The following is a 19378-nucleotide window of genomic DNA, read 5'->3' as shown; positions in this document are numbered from 1 at the left end:
GCTGTTGGGAGAAGGGAGGGTTGTGAATTTTTAAGAAGATTTTAAATTCTCCCAGGAAGGCAAAATACCAGGAAAATAGTTTGATTAAGCAGGAAACCTATGGAATGCCAAGCTTTTCGGAGAGTTTTCAGTGTCGGGCTTTTTGAGCAGTTGTTCACGGAAAGTCTAAATTCTTGTTTTTCTTGCTTAGTTTCCTCTGACACTATTAGGGCCCCAGTCACTAGGTTCCTGCTGCTCTGTTAAAAAGTCGTTCACTTTGCGTATCTTCCAAGAGCCGATCTCTTCCTTTTCAAACCTCTAATAAGGTTGTTTTGTTTTTTACAGTTTACTGAGATTGCATTCCTTTAAGATTAACAACCACTTCAGTGAAATTGATCAGAAACTCACCAGAGCTTGACTGTAGTGCATGTTAAAACATTAACAAGGAATTATAATAACAGGCAAGAAATCCTAGTGGTGTGAAATAGTAATTAACAAGCTAATAGAAGAAAATCGAGATAAATTGAAACCTATCACTGAACAAACCGAATAAATAATAACTTGTCAGAATCTCCCCCTGCTTAATACATTATTGTTAATATTTTGTAAGGCATCTGGGATTATATCCAAACAGTCCGGGATATGGTTCGTGACTTGGAGGGCCGAATGCAGAAAGCAAAAGACAATGTGGGTGCGATGCAGAACATTATGAAGACGTGGGTATCTCCTGTTTTTGAAAGGAAGGAAGGGAAAAAGGATGCCCTCCTCAATCTGGACGACAGGAATGAAAGGCTTGAGAAACACTACAGTTTTATTAAACAAACGGGTGAAAAAATCCACTCATTGGTGAAGGTACGGTGAGACCAGAACTCTGAGCTATGAGGGAGTATTCGATGGATTGCAGCACTTTACCAGCCATGACTCTGGACTGTTTAGTCTTATTTTATGTCTTGTGCATATGTTAATAACTCCCCCACACCATTCTTTATAAAATACATAAAAATGTAATGCCAAGTAAATGCCTACGAGGTGGTGTGTAAAGTGTTTGGGGTTAGAGTTCCACCATACAATACACTGCTATAATTTGAATACTGAATAAAATTAAAATTTGCTTGGGTAATATCTTCATATAATAAATCATAACTTAGAACCTGGTTCCTTTTTAAAAGGTGACTGGTATTTTAAAATGATCAATTTTGGGTACTTCCAGTTTTTCATTCTCTTACTACTATACTCTCCATCCCAATTGGTCTGATTAAGTTTCTGCTCAGTTACTGGCTGGCTGCTGCTCAGTGAAGATCCACTCCTCTTTTGGTTCATGTATAGGACTCAGAATTGCCCTGAAATTCTCATTAGGGTCATCTTAAAGTGAGTTAGGATCTTGATTAAATGTTTTCTATCCAGTAAGTGACCAGAAATGTGTTGGGAGATCAGGGGGGAGCAGAACACAGAAGCCATTAGCTTGCAAGGTTATCGAGAGCTAAGTAAAGGTACTATAGTATAGTGGTTATGTTACTGGACTAATAATCTAGAAGGTCTTGACTGATAACCTAGAGAAAAAGAGTTCAAATTCCACCATGGCTGTTCAAGAAGAAGGCCCATCAACACCTTCTCAGGGCAACAAGGAATGGACAATGAATGCCAGCCTTGTCAGCGATGTCCACATCCCAAGAATGAATTAAAAAAGTGGGAAGAATTGCAGCTCCTAATGACCTGTTTGCCACTCAGATCCCATTAATGAGGCTGGCAGGTTAATTATCAAAAGTGGCCTGGAGCACAGCAGATCTACTTGGCTCAGGCATCAGATTACTGATTCTTTGATCGCCACTCAACCCCAAAGAGATCCCACTTATCTCTCCACAAGGAAGATAGTCAGTTGTTGGCCATTAGACAACAGACCAGTGCATATTTGAACCCTCATTATATGAAGAGCAGGTACCAGGAGACCTTCACAAATGGCATCATTTACCATAAAGTGTGAGTATATTCCCACCATTGTCCTGACCACATTTGGCATCTCTCCATTACTCCTTCTCCAAAAAATATATGTAGGGGGGAATTCTCAATGGAAAACCATTGTTCTAATATGGTGGACAAAACAAAAGGCAATATTAGAATACATGACACAAATCCTTTTGACCAACTAAGTGGAAACAGGAAATTAGCAAGAAAAACATTCAGAATTAGCTTCAAAATGCTGATATAAACCTAACTGTAGATAGGTAGATGACTGAACTTGAAATCGATGTAAATGCCAGGAAACTGTGTGGAAATCTATGTGTTGTCAATGGGGTCTAATTTTAATATAATTAACTGAAAATTGATGGGCATTACTGGTGCCAGTACAAAACCTTACCAGAAAATTAAATGGGTGCTAAACAGGAGGATTTTTTTTTATTCGTTCATGGGACGTGGGCATCGCTGGCAAGGCCAGCATTTATTGCCCATCCCTAATTGCCCTTGAGAAGGTGGTGGTGAGCCGCCTTCTTGAACCGCTGCAGTTTGTGTGGTGAAGGTTCTCCCACAGTGCTGTTTGGTAGAATGCTCCAGGATTTTGACCCAGCGACGATGAAAGAACGGCGATCTATTTCCAAGTCGGGATGGTGTGTGACTTGGAGGGGAACGTGCAGGTGGCATTGTTCCCATGTGCCTGCTACCCTTGTCTTTCTAGGTGGTAGAGGTCAGGGGTTTGGGAGGTGCTGTCAAAGAATTCTTGGCAAGTTGCTGCAGTGCATCCTGTGGATGGTACACACTGCAGCCACGGTGCACCGGTGGTGATGGAGTGAATGTTTAGGGTGGTGGATGGGGTGCAAATCAAGCGGGCTGCTTTGTCCTGGAGGGTTTCGAGCTTCTTGAATGTTGTTGGAGCTGCACTCATCCATGCAAGAGGAGAGTATTCCTTCACACTCCTGACTTGTGCCTTGTAGATAGTGGAAAGGTTTTAGGGAGTCAGGAGGTGAGTCACTTGCCACAGAATACCCAGCCTCTGACCTTCTCTTATAGCCACAGTATTTATGTGGCTGGTCCAGTTAAGTTTCTGGTCAATGGTGACCTCCAGGATGTTGACGGTGGGGGATTCAGCGATGGTAATGCCGTTGAATGTCAAGGGGTGGTGGTTAGACTCTCTCTTGTTGGAGATGGTCATTGCCTGGCAGTTGGCTGACGTGAATGTTACTTGCCACTTATCAGCCCAAGCCTGGATGTTGTCCAGGTCTTGCTGCATGCGGGCACGGACTGCTTCATTATCTGAGGGTTTGCGAATGGAACTGAGCACTGTGCAATCATCAGCGAACATCCCCATTTCTGACCTTATGATGGATGGAAGGTCTTTGATAAAGCAGCTGAAGATGGTTGGGCCTAGAACACTGCCCTGAGGAACTTCTGCAGCAATATTCTGGGGCTGAGATGATTGGCCTCCAACAACCACTACCATCTTCCTTTTTGCTAGGTATGACTCCAGCCACTGGAGAGTTTTCCCCCTGATTCCCGTTGATTTCAATTTTATTAGGTCTCCTTAATGCCACCCTCGGTCAAATGCTGCCTTGATGTCAAGGGCAGTCATTCTCGCCTCACCTCTGGAATTCAGCTCTTTTGTCTATGTTTGGACTAAGGCTGTAATGAGGTCTGGAGCCGAGTGGTCTTGGCGGAACCCAAACTAAGCATCGGTGAGCAAGTTATTGGTGAGTAAGTGCCGCTTGATAGCACTGTCGATGACACCTTCTATTACTTTGCTGATGATTGAGAGTAGACTGATGGGGCGGTAATTGGCCGGATTGGATTTGTCCTGCTTTTTGCGGACAGGACATACCTGGGCAATTTTCCACATTGTTGGGTAGATGCCAGTGTTGTAACTATACTGGAACAGCTTGGCTAGAGGTGCAGCTATTCTGGAGCAAAAGTGTTCAGCACTACAGCCGGGATGTTGTCGGGGCCTATAGCCTTTGCTGTATCCAGTGCACTCAGTTGTTTCTTGATATCACGTGGAGCGAATCGAATTGGCTGAAGATTGGCTTCCGTAATGGTGGGGATATCGGGAGGAGGCCGAGATGGATCTTACATCGAATTACGTAGAATTTTACAGCACAGAAACAGGCTATTTGACTCATCAGGTCTATGCCGGTGTTGATGCTCCACATGAGCCTCTTCCCACCTTATTTCACCTCACTTTATCAACATATCCTTCTATCCCTTTGTCCCTCATGTACTTAACATAGGTTCCCCTTAAATACATCCATGCGATTCGCCTCAACCACTCCATGTGGTAACGAGTTTCACATGCTCACCATCTGGCACAATGGCTGTCTGCCCATTATTCTGGTTGATCATGCTCACTTTATGCCCATTAATAAGTGGTGATAACTGAAGCAAATGCTCTCCTGGCCTGAGATTGTAGATCTGCTTTTGTTGTATTTGGGCCTTCAGAAATTGTAAAGTTCAATAGACCGTTAAAAAGTATGCATTGCATTGAAGAGCCTAGAGACTGGATTTTCCTCCTGGATGGTTCACTGCTGGACGATGGGGGTTGGGACTTCTGTCTGCTGGCCTGACCTTGTTGTGATCCTGATCCAGCTTCCTGTGTCGGGGCTGTTTAAGACTGCTGGGCAATCTCCCTGTGGGATTCCTGCCACTGCGAGTGAGGAAAAAGGCAGACGTGTTTCAGCAAGAGAGGAGAAGCGTTGTTTAAAGGAGACAGAAGCGCCCCAACGATCACTTGACAAGTTTAATGTTGGGCCTCAGACTGAGCTGAGACGTAACAAAGGGAAGATTTTGAGCCAACAGAGAGGAAATTCCTGCAGATTCAAATATCCAAAATGCTGAGGAATCTGCAGGAATACCAGCCTATATTTTCTTACTGAGCTGGTTGTTCTGTACAATGAAAATATATACTTAGCAGAAATACATTACAACCATCAATAGGATTGGATTCCGAAATGGATTAAACTGTATCCTTATTGCCAGGATTAATATATTTTGTTGGTTATTTCATTTTTGAAAGATGGAATTTAGGATATTTCATATTGTGCTCGCAAATTTACACTTATTAATGCATGAAGTAATAGCATTTGCCTTATTATTTATGACTAATATTATACAATTTTTATAATCCACCAGGAGAATCTGAGTCTGTTCCAAGCAGATGAAACTTCGAATGTCTGGAAGGCATATGTTGACTATATTGATGAAATGGTCATTGATGGGTTTTTCAATGCTATTGAATCCTCTCTGAATTACCTTGTAGATAACACTGGTAAGAATAACCTATTTAACAACAACAACAACAACAACAACAACGACTACTACTCACATTTATATAGCACCTTTAAAGTAGTAAAACGCCCCAAGGTGCTTCACAGGAGCATTATCAAACAAAATTTGACACCGAGACACACAAAGAGATTTAAGGATAGGTTGGTCAAAGAGGTAGGTTTTAAGGAGCTTCTTAAAGGAGGTAGAGATGCAGAGAGGTTTAGAGAGGGAATTCCAGAGCTTAGGACCTAGGCAGCTGACAGCACGGCCGCCAATGGTAGGGTGATTAAAATCAGGGGTGTGCAAGAGGCAAGAATTGAAGGAACGGAGAGATCTCGGAGGGTTGTAGGGCTGGAGGAGGTTACAGACATAGGGAGGGGCGAGGCCATGGAAAGATTTGAAAACAAGGATGAGAATTTTACAATTGCGGCATTCCCGGAGTGGGAACCAATGTAGGTCAGCAAGCTCAGGGGTGATGGGAGAATGGGACTTGGTGCGAGTTGGGATTCGGGCAGCAGAGTTTTGGATAAGCTCAAGTTTCTGGAGAGTGGAAGATGGGAGGCCAGCCAGGAGAGCATTGGAATAGTCGAGTCTAGAGATAACAAAGGCATGGATGTTGGTTTCAGCAACAGATGAGCTGAGGCAGGGACAGAGATGCACGATGTTACGGAGGTGGAAGTAGCGGTCTTGGCGATGGAGTGGATATGTGGTCAGAAGCTCATCTCAGAGTCAAGTAGAACGCCAAGGTTGCGAATGGGCTGGTTCAGCCCCAGACAATGGCTGGGAGAGGGATGGAGTTGGTGGCTAGGGAACGCAGTTTGCCGTGAGGACCAAAGACAACGGCTTCGGTCTTCCCAGTATTTAGTTGGAGAAAATTTTTGATTGTCGGACAAGCAGTGTGACAAATGAGAGACAGTGGAGGGGTCGAGAAAGGTGATGGTGAGGTAGAGCTGGGTGTCATCAGCGTACATGTGGAACCTGATGTGTTTTCGGATGATGTCACCATGGGGCAGCATGTAGATGAGAAATAGGGGGACTCCAGAGGTAATGGTGCAGGAGCGGGAAGAGAAGCCATCGCAGGTGATTCTCTGGCTAAGACTGGATAGATAAGAATGGAACCAGGCGAGCGCATTCCCACCCAGCTGGACGACGGAGGAGAGGTGTTGGAGGAGGACGATGTGGTCAAACGTGTCAAAGGCTGCAGACAGGTTGAGAAGGATGAGGGGGGATAGTTTACCATGGTCACAGTCACATTGGATATCATTTGTGACTTTGATGAGGGCCGTTTGAGTACTGTCACAGTGGTGGAAACCTGATTGGAGCGATTTAAACATGGAGTTGCAGGAAAGATGGGCACAGATTTGCGAGGCGACAAAATGTTCAAGGACTTTGGAGAGGAAAGGGAGGTTGGAGAAGGGGCGGTCGTTTGCAAGGACAGAGGGGTCATGGGTGGGTTTTTTGAGGTGGGGGGTGATGATGGCAGACCTCAAGGCGGGCGGGGGGACAGTACCTGAGGAGAGGGAACTGTTCACAATATTAACATGGGGGCCAGGAAGGGAAGTTGGGTGGTCAGCAGTTTGGTGGGAATAGGGTCGAGGGAGCAGGAGGTGGGTGTCATGGTCAAGATGAGCTCGGAGAGGGCATGAGGGGAGATAGGAGAGAAACTAGAGAGAGATGCGAGTTCAGGGCTAGGGCAGGGGGAATCCTTTGTGGAAGATAGGCTTAGTGGGCTAAGAGGTAGCTGAACAGATGGCCTCAATCTTTGTGACAAAGAAGTCCATGAGCTCCTCGCAGTTTTAGTTGGAGGTGAGGGTGGAGGAGTCAGGGGTGAGGGGTTTAAGAAGATGGTTTGTCTTGGAGAAGAGAAGCCAGGGGCTATCTTTGCATTCCAGGATGATCCTGGAATAGTCAGCAGTTTTGGCAGAGGAGAGCAGGGTTCGATAGTGCTTTATGTGATCCAGCCAGATCTGGCGATGAATGGCTAAACCAGTTGTCCGCCATAAACGTTCAAGTCTGTGTCCCTTGGACTTAAGGGAGCGGATATGAGGGCCATACCAGCGGGAAAGACCAGGGTGAGAGAGAGTAATGGTTTTAACGGGGACAAGGACATCAAAGGTGGAGATGAGGGTGTGACCGAGCAGATTGGTAGCTGCAGAAATGTTGTGGTGAATGGAGGGCAAAAGGCTAGACAGTTGGGAATTTGAAAGTCCCGTTGTAAGTTACTTGGGGGAGAGTTTTTTCCAGGAGCGAACACAGAAAAAAGTGGGGTTGGGAGGTGGAAGGGGGATGTGGGTGGAGAGGGATACAAAGAAGTGATCAGAGATGGCCTTATCCGTGATTGACACAATGGGAGTAGAGAGGCCACGTGAGATGGCAAGGTCGAGGGGGTGGCTGTGAATATGGGTAGGGGAGTTTATATGGAGGGAGAGACTAAGGGAGGATAGGATGGAAGTGAACTCAGAGGAGAGAGAGCATGGTGAGTTGAGATGGAGGTTGAAATTACCGAGGATGAGAAGTTGCTCGGTGCAGAGGCTGAGGATGAAAGCAGTGAAGGTATCTTGGTGAGAAATTTGGCGTGGTACTTGGGTGGGCGGTAAAAAAACGAGGATTTTAAAGGAGAGGTGTGAAGGGTGAAGCAAGGTGCAATGCTCAAAGGAAGAGAAGGTGCCACAGAAGTTGGGGGAAAGATCAAAGTGTGATTTGGTGATAAGGGCCACACAGCCACCATCGCAGTCTGGGTGGGGCAAGTGGTGGAAGATATTGCCAGGCAGGGAGGCTTCGTTAAAGGGGAAGGTATCATCATCCGTCAAGGCCATGATGTCAATGCAACCATCCACAATAAGCTCATGGATGGCAAGGGCCCTGTTCACAAGTGAACTGACATTCTGGAGGGAGATGTGGAGTGGGGCGGTGATAGCTGATCTGCTGGCAGAGTTCATAGGGTCAGCACTGGGAGGAGTGAGTGGGACAGGAAGGAGATTGGCCAGATTAGCCCCCACCGGGCACTTCTTAGTCAATAATGTGTAGTGACCACGTTATGAAGAACAGTCAGTATGTTTAGTTTTTAAAAGCTAGTCTTTGCTTGGCACCTTTTTTCTTCTCTTTTCCTTCCCTACTCTTCCAAAGATATTAATGGTCCAGAATTTGCTGGAGTGGGGCATCTCTCGGTGTGCCCCGTTTGTTAGATTTATTTCCTCACCCTTCAGCTCGAAAAGTTATTGCACCTCAAATTGCTGGATGTGCGAGCTGATAACGGCGCAGCAAGGTCCACGGGGCGCCTGGGACCTTGGTAAACGACAGAACTAACAGTCTATCTCCTTAGCCAATGAGATTTAAGGATAGAGAGAAAAACAGGAACAAAAGAGAAGGAAATAGGGTGAATTAGAGTCAAATTAGATACAGAATAAGAAATAAAGATTGTGTTACGAGAGAGAGAAAAGAAAGAGATAAGTAGGAAAAGTAATAAAACAATGTTAAAATTTACCTCTGAGAAAAATTTACGACCTGCAGGAATGAGACTCCATAGTTTCAGTTGTTCCCTTTCTGAGCCGAAGAGGTTGAGTGGCAATGCAAGAACAATGAAAGGATCCTTACGTAATTAAGTACCAGCCCTAACTTTCTGCGGCAAGCTTGGTTGGTAATTAATGCGCAAATGCAGCAATTTCTTAAAACTCACGGAGAGGTTGAGGGCGAGCTCCCGTTTTCGCAAGGCTAACACCGGAGCAGCGCAAATCGTCCAGCAATTTGTTGCGATTCACAATTCACGGGGTATCTTCCTCGCCACAAATTGCTGGGTTATTTACACACTCATAACGGTGTGTGCGTTAAACGTGCTGTTAATTTGTCAGCAAATTCTGGACTATTATTATCTTCAGCTGAAGGCAAAGTGTGCTCCAAGGTGCCAGAAAGATGTCGGTCCTCCATCACTTTCTGTAGCAAATTGGTACACTTCCTCTTATGTGTGGAAAAATGTTAGATTGTATACTGTAGGTATGTCCTTTCTAATTCTTTCTCACTCTCTCATTTCCCTTTCCAACTTGGAGCTGTTTTACTAGACATATTTCAATATCCTTGCTGTTGTTTGGGATTTTACTGTTGTCTTCTTTGGTCAAAGAACTGATGGCATACCTTAGAACAAGGCCATGTACAGAGAAGAGTTAAAGAAGATCATTTGGCACATGTAGGCCGAATTTTGTAACGATACAGTGTAGCTCGGTAACTTTATTCCTCCACAGAATGATTGAAGTGCCAAAGAATGAGGAAGGCCATGCTTCTGTTAGGCCATTGGACATTTTTTGGGCTAGCTCAATGGCTCCTTGTACTTATGATCAACCTTAAACCAGCCCTGGATTGTGGGCAGACATCAGTACTAATGCATTGCTGATTCTGGTATTCAATTGGTGCAATTGGGACAATAGAACAGGATCTTTAGACCACATGAAGGAATGAGGTTACCCATGAGCATTCACAAATGGAACTTTGAAAAGTCCGTTAACATTCCATGTGAACTGACATCTTAATCTGTCTGTTTTTAGTGAGGACCCCCCTTCTCATATCAGGCTCCTCCTATTATTCTCATGTTGTTCTTTATAGAGCCGAAAGCTGGATTTGCACCACTGTTTGAAGCCCAGTTAGACTTAGTCTCCCCAGACTTGGTCTTCCACCCATCTCTTGAGATAGGCACCAGTGACAGCTTCTATGACCTGGTAGATGGACTGATTAATGATGTTTACAGGATTTCGTCCTTGGTGCCCAGGTTGGCAGAACACAATACCTTCTCTCATTGCCAGGTAAGCTTCTCCACTGAGAATGAGTCCAATATCAGACTGTTAGTATGTTTAAATGTTTCTTTCTTGCAGTGCCTAAAAGCAACAGATTCAAGAAATGGAGAATATAATTTTTCTCTTGCTGCTCTCCAATCATAAATTAAAACTAGAAGATTGGGAAAATTAAGTAACTTAAGAAGGTGTGATTTTGTTGTGTATTTTAGACAGATAGGGATAGTCTGTAACATTTAGTATGCTCTTTTTCTGTTTGAGAATGCAGTATAGTAGTGACCGTGTCAAAAAATGGGAAGAAAAATAACTTAAATCAACCTTAATTAGATGCTAGAGGTGAACTTCAGCTTTTTCTCCCCTTTTCCTTGATTAATGTAATCAGAAGCAGTTGTGATAACATTTCTGTGATAGACTAAGAATTCATAACTTGGGGATAGTGGCTTTTGCAGCTGCCTTTTTCTACTGCTGCATTTTTCAGTAAGTATTGTATTTTAGTTGTTCCTTGTGTCTTATTTGTTTGCTGATTCTAAAGACTTTGCTCTCAGGCTGATATGGAAGACATGGCTGACCTGGCAGACATGCGCCAACATCTGATGGACAGCATTCAACTCATGATGGCAAAATGTTGCGATTATCGGAACTCCTTTGACCAGTATGCTTATCTGTGGGTTGACGACCGAAAGGAGTTTATGCGTCAATTCCTTCTGTACGGACACGTTCTCACTGCTGAAGAAATTGAGGCTCATGCAGAAGATGGTGTTCCAGAAAGCCCCCCAACACTCCAGCAGTTTAAGGAACAGGTGGACTCCTATGAAAAGATCTACGATGAGGTGAACCATCTGGAGCCCATCAACATATTTGACAGCTGGATGCGAATTGATGCCAGGCCATTTAAGTCTGCCTTGTTGAATATCATCAAGAAGTGGAGCCTTGTATTCAAACAGCACCTGATCGACCATGTAACAAACAGGTAAGACTCATCTTAGCACCTGGTAAAACTCTTGAGAATAGGTATAAAAAGGCATGCAGCAGGCTTTGAAATCAAACCGACCAATGCACTTTAAAGAATATCTAAGTTTTATTTCTATTGAAAGTGAGGATTGGAAACCTGAACTTCCAATTTGCGCAAGTTCTCTCCATTCATATTTAATAAGTTATTTTGGTATTAAATTCACATGAATTATTTTCTATCAGTTTACACAGATCTCCATGTTTATAGGGCCAAATTGCAGTTATTTTATATGTTTTATTTATAATGACAGTATCAAATAGCTTTATTGTTATTCTTTCATAGGTACTGTAGTTGAAATTATCATGATTGTATACAACCTGGTAACCAATAGTTTAATGAAAACGCCTGTTATGGGAATTTGAAATCCAGAAAAAATATACAGATAACATCCCACACACATATCATGTGTTATAATAAACTTTAAATTGTATGAAAATGAAAATCTGAATCAATGAAACTTTTACAGCAAAGACATTTGCTTGAAATTAACCTGCTTTATTTGAATGTTGTGAACTAATTCAACCATGTCTTAATGGGCATGACATTTTACAGTATATTAACTTGATTGAAAGATGGTTTTTGTCACACAAGTCTGATCCATCCAGTTCTTTTTGGCATGTTGATGGGGTATACTGTTGTATTTTATTTTGTGTTGGCCACATGTTCACTCTCCTTTCCTCCCACATCATGCAGCCTGGCTGATCTCAAAGCGTTTATCAAAGTGGCAGATGGAGGCCTTACTCAGAAGGTTGAAGAAGGTGATTTCAATGGCCTGATTGGTGTAATGGGTCACCTCATGGCTGTGAAAGAGAGACAGATCACAACTAATGAGATGTTTGAGCCCCTTAAACAAACAATAGAACTTCTGAAGACCTATGAGCAGGAATTACCTGAAGAAGTACACAAGCAGCTGGAGGTCAGTAGAATACTGGTGTATTCCTTTAATTGTCCTAGCCTGCAGGTGGGGCTGGTGTTAATTCCTACACTACTGAAAGAACCCAAATGATCACTGGATTGGAATTAAAAATTGGTTTGAACTGGTACAAATCCTGTGATCTTTCAATTTTTTGGGTACACACTTGAAATTAACTCTCATAATATTTCCAGACTAGTTCTTAATTTCAGAGTATCCCATCAAAAAAGATCTCCTTCTGACATAGTGAGTTTAAACAATGAACCCCATTTACAATATGCATGCCATAAAAGCTCATGCTGGTGTTTTTGTCATCCACATAATATATGGGAATTCTACCATCTCTACAGTAACATACAACATTCATAAGTTTTTTTCTCAATGCATTGTGGTGTTTTACTTGGAGCTGGTGTACTTGGTCACGGCCTTTGTCCCTTCCAACACAGTATACTTGGCCAGCTCCCCAGCAACAGCAGGCGCATGGCAGTCTGGATCTCCTGGGAGTTGATGGTCGAGTGCTTGTTGTAATGGGCCAGGCAGGAAGCCTCATCCGTGATGTGCTCGAACATATTGTTCACAAAGGAGTTCATGTGAGAGCTACATTTCTTGTATGGTTGCTGCATCTGTATCTATTTGAAGTGGTAAAGAAATAAATACTGACTATAAATCGCCCATATAGCTTACCCTCCTTTCAAATACTGGCTTTTCTATTTTGCTGGGTATGTATCTTACCTGCTTACAAGATATATATACAATTTGGTGTGAGACTTCTAGCATACAGTGCATATTCAGGAGTTGACATGGAGGAATACATTAGCAATATAGACCAGACAAGAGTTAATTTTTCACTCTTATATACAGGAAGATAGCCTTTGCTCTTTGTTCCTTGATACCTTTCCCTAACAAAAATCTAGCGATTTCAGTCTTGAAAATTTCAATTGACCCAGAATCCACAGCCTTTTGGGGGAGAGAGTTCCAGATTTCCACTACCCTTTGTGTGAAGAAGTGCTTCCTGATTTCACTCCTGAATGGCCTGGCTCTAATTTTAAGATTATGCCTCTTTATTCTGGTTTGCCCTACCAGAGGAAATAGTTTTTGTGTGTCTAGTCTATCGAATCCCTTTATTATTTTTAAAGACCTCAATAAGATCACACCTCAACCGTTCAAACTCACAGGAATTGAAGCCAAGTTTAAGCAACCTGTCCATATAATTTAATCCATTAAGCCCCTTATTATCTGGTGTGGAGTGCGTTTAGATTGTTATATTTGTATTATGCCACCAGTTATTGATGCTGGGAGTAAGCACTGAACATTTGTTAGATGAATTAAGCTATGCAGACTTGGTGCACACTGTCCTTTTACTTTGAGAACCTAGATTCTAGCCCATATTGATGGGATTTAAGTATCTTCTATCTTCTGGCTGCAAAGATTTGTGAAATGAGTTTGGATAGTCTCAACCCAATGGCCCCATAACACAATTTAGCAAAAAATGACGCTTAGGTGGCAGTCTTACTGAAAGGAGTACGGAAGAGCTAATCACACTGACATTGGAATTCAGGCCATTGTTGGACAGAGTAAGGGGTACTTCGGTCTGCAGAGGGCGATACTAACCCCGACTTATGAATGTCTAATGCTAAGTGATGCACAAAAGTAGAAAATGGTTCCATTCCCCAGCAATGACATACCTTGCTTTCACCAAATATTTAAAATAATTATAACATCTTATGCATCATATGTAGCCAACATTGTAAATGGCTGGTACCTCATATTATGCAGCATATCGAATTTATTTCAAATAAATAAGGTAAAAATCTGATTTAACCGCTTTCCTATGAGTCACTGGTAAGAGGAAAAATAAAATTTAAAAAACTGTGCATTTGAGCTTAGCGCCAGTGAGAGAGCGCTGTAAGCAGAGCAACTCAAATCTAATAAATTCTACACTGAGGGGACGAAAAATTGGCATTCTGGAACCAAAAGTCACCATTGAAAAATACTCTTTAGCTCAGATATTTAACAAAGTAACACAGACATGGAAAACATGGATTTTTAAAAATTAATTCTCGGGATATGGGCGTCGCTGGCAAGGCCAGCATTTATTGCCCATCCCTAGTTACCCTTGAGAAGGTGATGGTGGTGGGCCTTCTTCTTGAATTGCTGCAGTCTGTGTGGTGATGGTGCTCCCACAATGCTGTTAGGTAGGGAGTTCCAGGATTTTGACCCAGTGACAATGAAGGAATGGGTGACATATGTCCGAGTTAGGAGGGAAACTTGGAGGTGATGGTGTTCTCATGCACCTGTTGCACTTGTCCTTCTAGTTGGTGAAGGTCGTGGGTTTGGGAGGTGCTGTCGATGTAGAATCCTGCAGGGAAAGATGCTGGAATTATATTAATTTCACTTGTGAAAGAAACAAGTATACCTTTTACCCTTACTTTTCACTCACCACTTCTGCAGTCTCCTTCACTCATGGAATAAACGTGGTTCACACAGCTGTACACAGTGTAAATTGCATGTTTTTGTTTATTTCTCAGGAGCCCACTGCAACATCACCAGCTGGTAAATGCCTCTCCTTGCTGGATGAGGTGACAAATGTATATTGGCTGGACTTTTTGACATTATGTGCAGATCAAGAAAAGTCATCTGACTGAGCCAATGTTTTAAAAAATTATTACTTTAAAAGTACTCATGGAAAATGTACATGCATTACTTTATACACTATGCTAAAACTGTATAGAGTATGAGAGAGGAACATAAAGTCATCACATTCGATTCAGTCATTTATTCATAATCCAGAAAGATACAGTGCTGCCAACAGGAAGAGTTTCAGAATATTGCATCTTGACAGCTTTTACATAGCCTTGACTCTAATCAGAAAATAAAAATTACAAATCCGATCTTCTAGTTGGATCAGATGCCAATGGAAGCACCATTCGAATCTCCATACTGAGTGGGAAATCATAGAACAGGAGTAATGTGTTACAAGCTGGTACCTGAGGTGATGAAAAGACTTAGATGGCAGGCTCTCTGCCAGTCGTTAACCATTCAAAATCAATATACTTTGACAATAACTGTTAAAAATCAAGTTATATTTAACATTACATGTCACTGAAAAGCTTTTGAAGATGACAACAAAGCAGAGATGTTAAAAACTTGAAGAATTTAGTGAATGAGAATTTACTCAATCTTCTGAATGGATTCAACAAGGAGAGTCATGAGCAATCCCACTTATCTCAGTTCTGAGATAATAATACTGACATGGTGCAATTCCTTCTCATGCTCATTATAGCATAGAGGAATGGTTTGTGGAATCTTAAATAGGAACCAAAGTAGGTAATTTGACCAAATGCTCCTACTTGTGTGATAGAAACATAGAAACATAGAAAATAGGAGCAGGAGTAGGCCATTCAGCCCTTCGAGCCTGCTCCACCATTCAATAAGATCATGGCTGATCCTCTATCTCAATACCATATTCCCGCTCTTTCCCCATATCCCTTCATGTCTTCTGTGTCTAGAAATCTATCTATCTCCTTCTTAAATATATTCAGTGACTTGGCCTCCACAGCCTTCTGTGGTAGAGAATTCTGCAGTTCACCACCATCTGAGTGAAGAAATTTCTCCTCATCTCAGTCCTAAATGTCCTACCCTGTATCCTGAGACTGTGACCCCTCGTTCTAGACCCCCCCCCCCCCCCCCCAGCCAGGGGAAACATTCTCCCTGCATCCAGTCTGTCTAGCCCTGTCAGAATTTTATACGTTTCAATGAGATCCCTTCTCATTCTTCTAAACTCAAGTGAATACAGAACTATTCGACCCAATCTCTCCTTATACAACAGTCCTGCCATCCCAGGAATCAGTCTGGTGAACCTTCACTGCACTCCCTCTATGGCAAGTATATCCTTTCTCAGGTAAGAAGAAAAAACTGCACACAATACTCCAGGTGTGGTCTCACCAAGGCCCTGTATAACTGCAGTAAGACATCCTTGCTCCAGTAATCAAATCTTCTTGCAATGAAGGCCAACATACCATTTGCCTTCCTAACTGCTTGCTGCACCTGCATATTTGCTTTCAGTGACTGGTGTACAAGGACACCCAGGTCCCTTTGTACATCAACATTTCCCAATCTATCACCATTTAAATAATACTCTGCCTTTCTGTTTTTCCTTCCGAAGTGGATAATTTTACATTTATCCATGTTATACTGCATCTGCAATGTATTTGCCCACTCACTCAACTTGTCCAAATTGCCATGAAGCCTCTTTGCATCCTCCTCACAACTCACAATCCCACCTAGTTTTGTGACATCAGCAAACTTGGAAATATTACATTTGGTTTCCTCATCCAAATCATTGATCTATATTGTGAATAGCTGGGGCCCAAGCATTGATCCCTGAGGTACCCCACTAGTCACCGCCTGCCACCCTGAAAAAGACCCATTTATTCCTACTCTCTGTTTCCTGTCTGTTAACCAATTTTCATTCCATGCCAGTATATTACCCCCAATCCCTTGTGCTTTAATTTTGCACACTAACCTCTGATGTGCTCCAAAGTAATATTCTGGGGTTATCTGTTCCATTTAATACATCTCATTATGGTTCCCCCTCCCCGCCCCCCACTTAATCATCTCTCTCCAGATTGTAGTTTCTCTAATCTTTAATTGTAGTTCATTGCTTTTACTCTTGGTTACATTTTTGTTCCTCTTCTCTGTGTTTTCTCCATTGCAGTCACATAGTGTGGTGACCAAAAGTGAACACTGTATTCCCGAGTTGTCTGGCCAATACGTTTTAACTTCAGGCAACTTGTACACTACTATTGTGATTATACATCATTAATTACTTTGCCATATTGTCTAGATAATTAAACCTCACCTTTCATATTATCACTTCACCAGAGTGGCAAATTCTCCACTGAGGTCCTAGGAAAAGATGCTACGCAAAAGTTCACAGGAGACAGTGAGCACAAATACCATCAATTTCTTTAATACACAAGTTGAAATGTAAATTTACACAAAAGAACTAAGCTGTCAAAGTCTATTGGGTCAAAAATCTACAGAATCTATCAAATCAGATGGAGTCTTTTGGACATCTAGTTATTGCTTTTTGGACATGTGATGTAGATCTGCCAATACGTTCTTTCCATTACCATTCTCCTCAGCCAATCTTGATGGATGTTTGAGGAAAATGAACAAAAATGCCTTCATGATAGTTAGAAAGAGAAGTTGAGAATGATTTTTCTATCATCACCTGCTATGACAACAGCCAATATTGATGATAGCTAACCTGATGTTAAAGAAAGAAACAGTTTGAATTTATATAGCACCTTTCACAACCACAGGATGTTCCAAAGCCAATGGAGTACTTTTTCTTGAAGTGTAGTTACTGTTCTAATATAGGGAAATGTGGCAGCCAATTTCGCACAGCACAATCCCACAAACAGCAATGAGATAATGACCACATAATCTGATTTAGTGATGTTGGTTGAGGGATAAATGTTTGTTCTGACAGAACACTGGGAGAATGCCCCTGCTCGCCTTTGAATAGTGCCAAGGGATCTTTTACGTCTACCTTAGAGAGCAGGCAGGTCCTTGGTTTAGTGGCTCATCAAAAAAAAAACCACTTCTGACAATGCAGCACTCCCTCAGTAATGCACTGAAGTGTCAACCTAGTATATGAGTTCAACTTTCTGGAGTAGGACTTGAACCTATGACCTCCTGACTCAGAGGCAAGAGTAGTACCACTGAACCAAGGCTGGCACCTGAAAAGAACTCTTATGGTTGTTGAGGTTTGGAACTAATTTATACCAACCACTCCTTTTCAGTTGGTGAACAGGTTGCTTTATGTGTTCAAGTCTCTGGAGTGGGACTTGAACCCATGACCTTCTGACTCAGAGGCAAGTGTGCTGTCACTAAGGCTATCACCTACATGTCAAAACATTTGGTAAGCTTGTTGATGACATGTGTCAGTACATTACAATTCCATTAAGTAACCAAACATTTAAAAGAGTTAAAGACCCTTATGATAAAGAAGGTCCTTTTAAGGCAAGTGAACATTCTTAGGGGCTGAGTTTATAGAAAGTGGCAGAGAATACTTTTCTACAAGAGGGTGCTATGACATCAAATTTATCTCGCTTTTGGCTCCAGGACTACGAGTGGAAAGTGCAGTACTCTGGTGTTGCAGCTGCTAGATTGTGCAGTACTGTCTGCATTAACATCTTGCTGCTTGTGTGTATAGGAACTGCCAGAGAAGTGGAATAACATTAAGAAGCTAGCAATAACAACAAAGCAGCAGGTGGCTCCCCTACAGGCCAATGAAGTGACAGTCCTTCGCAAGAAATGTGCAAGTTTCGATGTGGAGCAACACAAATTCCGAGAGCAGTTTCGCAAAGAAGCACCATTCAGGTATGGGGTGATCACTGTTAATAAGTCAGGAGCTACTGATCTGAGACCAACCAGAATCCTGTTTCCATTGTTTGGTTCCTGCTTGGCTGGAACTTTCACCATCCTGTTTTAAGGAGAGAGCTCTGTGCATGCCTGGTGAATGCATGCATAGAGCTGTGTACCCATATGTTAGAAATTTAAATAGGAGAATCCACTGCTTGGACATTTAAATTAAGATATGTTAGGTTTGCAAAGTGTCCACAGCATCCAATGAGCACTTTGAAAACCAGATTTGACACAACAACAACAACACCAACTTGCATTTATATAGCACCTTTAATGTAGTAAAATATCCCAAGGTGCTTCACAGAAGCATTATTAGAACAGGTGTTCAAAAGCTTGGTCAAAGTGGTAAGTTTTAAGGAGTGTCTTAAAGGAGGAGAGAGAGGTACAGAGGCGGAGAGGTTTAGGGAGGGAATTCCAGAGCTTAGGGCTTAGGTAGCTGAAGGCACAGCGCCAATGGTGGAGCGATTAAAATCGGGGATGCGCAAGAGGCAAGAATTGGAGGAGCACAGAGATCTCGGAGGGCTGTAGGGCTGGAGGAGGTTACAGAGATAGGGAGGGGCGAGGCCATGGAGGGATTTGCAAACAAGGACGAGAATTTTAAAATTGAGGCATTCCCAGACTAGGAGCCAATATAGGTCAGCGAGCACAGGGGTGATGTGTGAACAGGACTTGGTGTGAGTTAGGATTTGGTCACGACACTGGAATTACATTTCAATAATGTCGCACCCAAAAAAGGTGTGAGATTGCTCCCTCGAAGGGAGTCTTGCTCTACTTCACTCCAAAGATAGATTGGGTCCTGACTGAACGTACACTGCCAGTGTAGCGTTGTGTAATTGCTTCACACTGATGCTAAACTGGCAGTGTTAACACACCCCAAACGAGCCTAATACACCTTATAAAGAGCTGGTTAGAAGGAATGACATAGAAGGTTTCTGATCAGAATCACAACGGTTTGTTGAACAGCTGTGAATTCCATTGCCTCTACAATAGTGCATTCCATACAAAATCTTTCAG

General features: G+C 42.6%; 1 protein-coding gene across 1 annotated transcript in view; it reads left to right on the top strand.

Moving 5' to 3' along the window:
* LOC137341235 (dynein axonemal heavy chain 9-like) overlaps positions 1 to 19378 on the top strand; it is a 422940-nt gene that overhangs the window by 57978 nt on the left and 345584 nt on the right. The window contains exons 14-19 of the mRNA XM_068004307.1: positions 590 to 831; positions 5092 to 5227; positions 9820 to 10016; positions 10550 to 10974; positions 11710 to 11932; positions 18153 to 18319. Coding sequence (XP_067860408.1) covers positions 590 to 831; positions 5092 to 5227; positions 9820 to 10016; positions 10550 to 10974; positions 11710 to 11932; positions 18153 to 18319 — 1390 coding nt within the window. The remainder of the gene's footprint in view (positions 1 to 589; positions 832 to 5091; positions 5228 to 9819; positions 10017 to 10549; positions 10975 to 11709; positions 11933 to 18152; positions 18320 to 19378) is intronic.

Source organism: Heptranchias perlo, chromosome 23 (genome assembly GCF_035084215.1).
Source record: "Heptranchias perlo isolate sHepPer1 chromosome 23, sHepPer1.hap1, whole genome shotgun sequence".
Lineage (NCBI taxonomy): Eukaryota > Metazoa > Chordata > Chondrichthyes > Hexanchiformes > Hexanchidae > Heptranchias > Heptranchias perlo.
This window is presented reverse-complemented; position numbering and strand designations above follow the sequence as displayed.